This window comes from Natator depressus, chromosome 2 (assembly GCF_965152275.1).
Source record: "Natator depressus isolate rNatDep1 chromosome 2, rNatDep2.hap1, whole genome shotgun sequence".
In the NCBI taxonomy this organism is placed as follows: Eukaryota; Metazoa; Chordata; order Testudines; family Cheloniidae; genus Natator; species Natator depressus.
The window spans coordinates 216,798,137-216,807,112 of NC_134235.1; the positions used below are offsets into that span (position 1 = coordinate 216,798,137).

At 43.9% G+C, this 8,976-nt stretch overlaps 1 protein-coding gene across 11 annotated transcripts in view; it reads right to left on the minus strand.

The window, feature by feature from the left end:
• The window catches only part of PPP1R9A (protein phosphatase 1 regulatory subunit 9A), a 246,793-nt gene extending 242,752 nt beyond the window's left edge, over positions 1–4,041 (minus strand). For 4 of the 11 annotated variants that reach the window (XM_074945899.1, XM_074945891.1, XM_074945895.1 and 1 more), the window contains exons 1-2: positions 3,774–4,040; positions 48–1,750 (exon numbers count right to left, since the gene is read on the minus strand). In XM_074945899.1, the coding sequence (XP_074802000.1) occupies positions 48–1,517 (1,470 nt within the window). In that variant the 5' untranslated portion in view covers positions 1,518–1,750; positions 3,774–4,040. Of the gene's footprint in view, positions 1–47; positions 1,751–3,773 lie in introns of all 11 variants that reach the window. The other 7 variants (XM_074945898.1, XM_074945892.1, XM_074945894.1 and 4 more) reach the window with 4 other exon arrangements.
• Positions 4,042–8,976: the final 4,935 nt, after the last annotated feature.

Below are 8,976 nucleotides of genomic sequence, written 5' to 3' on the forward strand. Positions count from 1 at the left end.
CAAATTTAAGCTCAAATAAGAATCAAAGTTCAGGGGAAGGAATTTACCTTAATTGGAGCACTGCTAAACTTAATTTTTCTGTTTGCTGGGATTTCATCTTCATCTGGCAATCCAATAACTTCAGCATATTCCATATCAGGTTCATAATAATTGTTTTCATCACTATCATCTTGATCATCCTGTTCTGTTCCTGTCTCTCCCCAATCAGAATTATACCTCGATCGCACCCTGTAGACATTATAGTCAGAGTGCATATATACATGTGAACTCTGAAAGTTATTCAAGTCTTCCTGGACTTCCTTTCCACTGGCATCATCATAGTGGGATTCAGTAGCCTCTGAAACTACATCTGCTGCAAAATCACCACCTGCTACCAAGTTTCTTGGTATGTCTACAGCTCCAGTGCCAACACAGGCGCTCTCTGCATTTTGTGAATGTTCTTTTTGTTGTAAAGAAACTTCTGAATCTATTTTTTCCTTAGTCCTGGTACAGGATTCTTCACGCTTTTCACTGTTAATGATGCTGGCCAATTCTTGTTTAGTTGCTGCACAAACATCAACAGGATCATAACTTGCCTCCTTATTCTTCCTTATTTCTTCATTTGTTTTTGATACTGGCAAAGGGCTTTTAGAAGCTTCTTCTCTTATTGAAGATGTACTGTTTTGCTGAAAGGTCTCAGCAGATACTGAACTTGTAGTTTGTTTGGCTGGTGAAGACCAGGCATTACCATCTTTTAAAGGACTGAATCCATCAAGGTTTGCAACAGTGGAGGAGGATAGATTTGCAACAGTAGAGGACAGGTTAAGTGGGTAGTGACCAGTTACAGAGTATTCTTCATTGTGTTCAGACTTTTCTAAAAGGATTACACTATGTGAATCGGTGTTTTCAAACACTGCACTGAGCTGACTCACTGTTGGAGAGACAGTCTCTGTCCTTGAGCTAAGACTGTCCAACGAATCAGTACTGCCTCTATTAGACTTTGAGCTACACCACTCATCTTGGAGTTCATTGGAAACTACTCTCTCTTTCTTTGGGGAATAGCGATTGGAATGACCCATTTCATGAACATTTCGCTCAAACATCTTTCGAGTTTCAGTAAACTTGGAATAGGAAGGACCATCGTGCACAGTATCAAATCTACTAATCCTTTCTGAAACTGAAGACTCTAGTTTTACAACTGAGCCATCTGTCTTCTCCACAAATTCTTTGGGCCTAATTCTTCTTTGAGGAGACAGGGGACCACTTTTTCCTCTGGTTTTAGGGGTAACTCCAGTGCTCTCACTGGGCTCCATGCCCATCTGCATAAATAAGTTTTTAATCCTGTTGACATTTGAGCCATATTTCCTCCCCCTGCTCTGCTGAGAGGCCTCTCCTTCATCTTTCGTTTTTTGGTCTCCATCTGATTTAGGTTTGTCAAAGGTGCTTTTTAGTGCCTGGAACTCAGTTCTGTAAGCATTCCTGTGAGGAGAGGCACTTCGGAGGGTTGATCTTTCTCCTGAAGACTCTGTTTTCATCATGTTTACTTCAGGAGTGCAAAACCAATGTACATAGTGACTGATATACCACTCTGAGCCTTCTGTTACTAGTGAGATTCTGGTTGAGAAGAAAGTGCCTCTCAGGTGGCACTGGTCTCCATCAGGGCCACATTCAGTAGGTATTCTGTCAGATACTATCTAAATATGTGCAAGCAACCATGACAGCAAACAAAGTGGTAAGACTGATGGCTTTCCAGAACAAATGTAGATTTAACCTGCAACAGAAAGTACAACTTTTTGAATCAAGTCATGCATTTTTATTTCTTCAAAACCAAATCAATTACTTCAATTTTAATAAAGTTATTTGAGACAACTGATATTTAGAATAAAAATTACAAAACAAATGCAAGGATTCATCCTTCACACAGCATCATTATCAAAATACACACATAGGTATTAAAATTCTACAGCAGATTCAATTTGCTAAAGATTCAACAATTAGTCTGAAAAAGTTTGTATGCGCACGTAAAAGTAAATTTCCTTCCAGTACAAGTTAACATGCCACTATGAGACAATGAAACATAGCAGTTTTGTGATGTTCATATGTATGCTACGAACATATTACAACATAAACAAATTTGTCTAGGTGAAACACACAATTACAAAGAATAAAATTACAAGGAAAATGATGTCACCAATGTTTCATTGCAGTCAAACTTTTTGACTGGAGATGGTAAAGGACAAAATAAAGAGAACTAAAATCTCTGTGTTATTTATGTCTGGGCACGAAATACTTCATGCAAACATTATGACTGTGCTTCCCTGAGCTGCTAACACTGCAATTCCACACAGGGTGTCTCTGAACTACACAACAGTATGCTTTTAATGGTGTTTCCATGCAGAGAACGATCATTCAACAATGAAACAACAGCTCAGAAGAATTAGAAAAACTGCACCCAAAGGTATCATTTAGTATTGAAAATAGTGGAGTGAAATTTAGTAAGACTTGCCCCTTTCCACTTGCTGTATTATTTTAATATGACAAAGAGCATGGAAGCATTTAGTGAACTGCGAAAAATGGAGCTACAGGCTAAATCTCAATCTTCCAGGTCACATCTGCACACTCACGGAGTTGCCAAACCAAAAAAGGCTGTGTTTTAAATATAATAAACTGCATTGAAAGTTACATGATCCAACATGATGAATTCAGAGATTCTTAGTGGGGAGGGGGGAGAGAGGGAGGCTCCGAGTGGTGTTCAAGGTAAAGGATGAGAACTGGGTTTGATTCCAGCCTGAACATTAGCCCAGAGAATTGCAGGAGAACAACACATGACTAATAGAGAGCAAAATCTCTCATTAGCGTCCCTCTGTTTCCTCGTCTTTTCTCTAGGCTATAACTTATTGCTGCAAGCTTCAAATGCAATGCCTGTGGGCTGCTGTGCTCCTCACTCATAGGGAGGAATGCTATAGCACTGCAGTCACACCTAGCACTTTAGAGCAGGAAGATTATGGATCAAGTTCCTTACATATTTATTCGCCAATCTTTAAGCCTAAGAGGTTACTTTAGACTAAGCAATATTACGCGGCTATTAATGTAAAATCCCCTCATCACCTTCCTGAAACAGAACACACTCTTAGATCACCTCCAAACTCAAGCCCAGCTATCCATGCACAAGCAGCAGAGGGTTGCCCACAGCTGTGGCTCAACTGCTGTGCAGGGGCGCTGGAACAATTTGCATAGTGGGGGTGTTGAGAGCCATTGAACCAAACTGTAAATCCGTATATGATAGAAACCACTTCAAACCAGGGGGTGCAGCAGCAGCATCTCTGCTACTGTGGATCAATTTTTAAAAAAGACCAACAATTATGGGGGGTTGCAGCGGTTTTTTCTTAGCTACCGATCATTTCCCTTTGCCTCCTCCTTTACAGACTCCAGCTGATGTTTCCAACGATTATAAGGAAAAGAAAAAGAAAGGCTAACTTAAGGTAAAAGAATCCTGTCTGGCGTCACTGAGCAAACCCCTCTGAAAGGGGAAGTGCTGCGAAGAACCGGTTTCTCCGAACTGAAAGGCGAGAGGATCCCACACCAGCGTTGGCCCAAGAACCACCTTGCGTACGAGCAGCTGCCCTGGCAATCATGGCAGGGAGCAAAGCTCAGTGGTCATAAACCCCCCTGGCTCTGGCTACAGCGTCTGGGGAAACAAAAGCTCCCGGGCATGTCTCCCCTTGGCGCGCACACAAGCTGCGCCCTGGTCCTAACTTCAGCCCCTGCTCCCCGGTGCACGCACGGCCCCTTACCCGGGAGAGGAGCTGCACGCCGGGCTAGGCTCCTTCCACCTCCCGCGGCTCCCTGCGCGCTCAGAGCTGCGGCTCCTCCAGCCCCCGGCTCCGACCCGCCTGTGCGAAGGTAGCGCGCGGCTGCCGCCCCCAGCCTGCCAGCGGGCAGCACCCTCCGACTCCGCAACTCAGCGCCATTGCAGGCAACGACACGCTCCGCGCACACGGAGCTGGGGGGAGGAGAACGCTCCCGCGCCCCGCCGCAGCCCGCCGCCCGCCCAGCGGCTTCCCGGGGGCCGGGCGTGCGGAACGTCGGCCCCGCGCGCGGGGGTGCGCTGCCAGCGGCCGCCGCCGAGCGGAGGCCGAGCGCGGGCGGCGGATGACAGGTGCCTCACCTCCGCGGCGAGCTGCAATGGTTCGTTCCGCCGGGGAGGGGGCGAGCCACGCTCCCGCTGCAGTCCGGCCGCACAGCGAGCCCGCGGGGAGGGGCGCTGGCCGCTGGCCGCTGACCCTGCTACAACTCCCCCCCCCCCCCGGGGCGCCTCCTGCCGCGCCGCACTGGGCCCCGAGGTCGCCAGACTCCCCCACCCTCCGTCCGGGTCTGCGGGCAGCTCACTTCCTCCCCCTGCGCGCGGGAGAGGCGGGTCCCTCAGCGGTAGTCATGGCACAAGGGCCCCGCGCACACTGGCCGGGGCGCGGGAACGGGCGCGGGAGCGGCGTGAACCCACCAGCCCGCCACAGAACAGCCCTTGCGGACTCCGAGCGCAGCCGCGGGCCGCTCCTCCTCTCGGGGCTTCACTGGGCAGCAGAGCCCGAGGAGTTCAGAGCCGGAGGGGAGGGGACAGAGAGGCACTTCCATGGGCGCGGGCCGTGCACCTGCTGCAGGCTCCTGGCGGCTCAGCCACCCCTGCTGTCTCTGGGATCCCTTTGAAAAGGGGCCCCGCTGGCTGCAGGTGAGAATGATGCTCCAGCCTTACCCCTCAGTCGGTGCAGACAGGCAGCGTCCTTCGCAGGCCAGACCGAAACCAGCGGGCTTCTTTTGAGGAAGGGCAAAGCTGCACTTAAGCCTCAATTCTGCAATAAGCGCCACGGGAGAATTCATTGCAGGATCAGGACCTTGGACTTCCCGCCCCCCCAGTTAATTTCTTTACGTCAAGTGTCTTTGCACAACGTGCAAGCAATTAAATAGCGGAAATGATTAAAAACTGGAGTTACAATATATACTCATTCATGCCCTTAAATTCCAGCAAATGTATTTTTTTGCTCGGTTGAACAGATAGGGCTACACTAGTTTCCTGTTTTAGAGCTCACAAACAGTCCAGCCACTACTGGCATTTCTATATTGCTAGGTAAATATTGCTAGTGCTCCAAAAGTCCCCACGATAATTTCCAGGTTTTGCACAGATGATAAGAAAAATTCCAGAATAGGAGATCCAGCAATCTCTCCTAAAGTAGTTTGGGAAACTGGCACTCCAGAAGGTAATGATTTTTAAATCATATAGCAACTCACACATAGAGTACATTAATTGAATTGCTTAAGCGTCCGGGAGATGGCTTGAGGATGTGTATGATAAAAAAATGAAAAAACAAAAATACTACATGTACTTCCAGTCACTTGTGTCTTGATTCCATAAACATTTAGGTGAGTGTGTAACTTTAAACACAAGTTGTCCCATTGTTTTTTTTGGGGGGGGGGGGGGCCACTAAGGAAAGTGTATAAAGTTACACACTTTCTTAAATGTTTACAGGCTTAAAGCTTTGGTTATCTAGTAAGTATCAAATATACTCAATTCAAAAATCTCTCTGTTTCTGTGACATTCTATATCCAACACATAAATATTGATGGGAAAACAAGTCCCTTTCAAGATTGATTGCCTATATGATAGTGTTCCTTCTTTTTCAAAGTTATCTTAACAAGCTGACATAGTAAGGGACAGAAATAGAAATGAATTTAACAGAATTGGGATTCTTTTCCCAAACACAAATTGTGCCTTTCCAGAAAATGTTTGCTCTTTGTTTAGGAAAAGAAAGTTTCAGCAATCCAAGTCAATTCACTAGAAAAGTTACTAATATTTAGGAACAAATAATTCCCACCCTTGCATAAGCATGGCAGCATCTACACCATGGGGTCCTGATCCATGACTAGGTCTCCTAGGCCAGCGGATCTCAACCAGGGGTACACATAGGTCTTCCAAGGGGTACATCAATTCATCTAGATATTTGCCTAGTTTTACAACAGGCTACATACAAAGCACTAGCGAAGTCAGTACAAACTAAAATTGCGTACAGTCAGTGACTTGTTTATACTGCTCTATATACACTGAAACATAGGTACAATATTTATATTCCAATTGATTTATAATGATATAGTAAAAATGGGAAAGTAAGCAATTTTTCAGTAATAGTGTGCCGTGGCATTTTTGTATTTTTATGTCTGATTTTGTAAGCAAGTAGATTTTAAGTAAGGTGTAACTTGGGGATATGCAAGACAAATCAGATTCCTGAAAAGTGTACAGTAGTCTGGAAAGGTTGAAAACCACTGCCCTATGCCCCAAAAAGCATCAAAACACTCCGTGTATTGCTATGTGGGAGCACAGGCACTTGACAACAGCTAGACTGCACTGTGCAGAGACCACTGCCTATCGTCCTGACCAGTATAGATAGTCTTAATTGTTTATGTGCACTTCCTCATCTGTCAGTATCAATCTGTTGTCTTTTCGCAGTACTATCTCAAGTGAGGTTCCCTGGATCAAGACACAGTAAATAGAATAGAAAAGGCAAGCCAGGCCTTTGGAAGACTTCATTATAGAATACTCAACCAGCACACAATCAAACAGTCAATAAAACTGATGATATCCAATGCAGCAATAGCATTCCTTTTATATGGGTGTGAAACAGGATAGTTTACCACAGACACATTAAGCAACTTGAAAATTTTCACATGCACTCTCCCCTCTCGGGTCTGAAGGTCCACTAGTGAGACAAAGTCTTAAATATTAACATCCTTGAAAGCGCAAAAACAACCAGCATCGAAGCAATGATCATCAAAGCTCATCTGAGATGGACAAGTCATGTTATCAGAATGGATGATTATACATGTCCAAAAAAGTTTTCTGTGGTGAGCTGAAATTTGGAAAATGCAGAAGGAGCAGGCAACGAAAAACTCTTCAAAGACACCATTAAGTAGAATCTCACCTCATGTGTCATAAATATTGATAACTTCAAAGACATAGTCAAGGACAGACCTGAATGGAGATCAACTATCAGTAAAGGTTGTAAATGCTTTGAGGAAAACAGACTTGAAAAATTGATTGAAAAAATGCCAATTGTCATTCCAAGTCTTCAGCTGGAGCTTGCACATTCCTGTGTGACATCTGTTCGCAGTCTTGCACCTCACAGATAGGATTATGTAGCCACGTGAGAATACATGTGAAGCCGTCAGGTCCTTGTAAGATATGATAGACAGCAAGGTAGATAGTTTATGAGAATCTTGGCGAGGGACTGCCTTTTTGGTCTGTATCTGTACAGCACCTAGCACAATGAGATCCTGGTCCATGACTAGGTCTCCTACATACTACAGCAGTGGTTGTCAATTATTTTTTGTCAAGATCCAAATTTTGTGATTAAGGTATAGTCAAGGTCTGGACTCCAGAGAAAATAATAAAAAAAACCCAATGATAATAATAAGTAAATAAAAGATTTTGAAGTCTGTTCAAAAGCATCTGGCAGTCCGGATTTGGCCTATGGTCCACCTATTGACTACCCCTGCACTAGAGTAATACAAATAATAAAGTCACACAGGGAAATTCTGTGTTCCCTGAAAGCTGCTGATACTGATATGCCAGAGTTCTCTTTCTAGCAGCATGCAGGGATAGGGTGTGACAGGTGGATCTGTGTACTAAAAGGACCAAGTGACTGAAGATCAAGTCTAGGGATCATGCCACAAACACTACTACAATTCAGTGGAGCTATGGAATAACTTCTTCCCAGCCTGCTGAGTCAAAGATTCAAACCCTCAGTACAAAACCTAAAAAGGCCATAGTTCATCTTTAAATAGATATTTAAAAACTGCACGTTCCTCATCAGATTCTAGACATCTAAAGGTAAATCAAATTTTGGCCTAAACTGCTTGACAGTGCCATTGTAAATATCAGTATCAATTTAGAGAAAGTGAGAGTTCTTTGGAAATAAAACCACAAAGAATAACCTCCATAGAGATTATTGCTTTAACAAAACTGGAAGTCTCCTTTATATGGACCCAACAGAGCGTAGTGATGAATAGAAACTTTAAACAGAAATGTAAATGTCTTATTTACTTTGTGAATACAGAACAAGCATGCAGAGCAGCTAGAAAACAATTTAGCAAGTAAGAGAGAGAGATATCCATGGGAGATTTGACATTCATATTTTATGGTACTGAGAACTGAAATGAGTAAACACCTTAACAGGAGATGAAACATGATTGAAGTGAATTAAAATTTGAAGGAATTAAATATTGTATTTCATTTTAAAATTTGTACCTGTTACCAGAACTGCATGCTACATATCCACTGTTATAAACATCAAAAATCAGAGTTTTTTCTGATTGGATTTTTGCATATAAAACTTTGGGTTCTATTCTTCCATCAGGAATGTGTGTACATTTTTTATATGATGTAAATAATATATCAGAATAACACTACATTACTCTGCCAAGTAGTTATACAAAACTGTATATCATACTTCCACAGAGTGAATCTTGAAAGGTTCAGTAATAAATCAAAGAGATCGCATTTCTTACACACTGATGAGATGAGCACACACACAAGAAGCCTGGAACTTCCAGATGGAGAGAGGGAGAGGTTTGTGTATGTGTTGCACCCTTTAAATAAACAGCATGCAAATGGAGATCTGATTTTCAGAGTGCTGGTGGGAAGCACTTTGGGTGGGATTCACGAAAGTGCTTAGGTGCCTAAACCCCAGACTTACATGCCTAAGTCCCACACTGTGATTCACAAATCTCCCACCAAATCCTGTAGGTGCCTAACTCACTCAATGACTAAGTTTTTCAAAGTAAAAATTCCCTAGACGCCAAAGTTTTTGCCTCTGGGCATGTGTACTGCTGCCTCCCTCTAGGCATCCAGATGCCTATCTCCCACCTAAGCCCCAGAGCAATTCATGAAGCAGGGGAAGATAGTTGTTCCGCCACCTAATTCACCCAAGAGTGCAGACACAGTGTGCATCC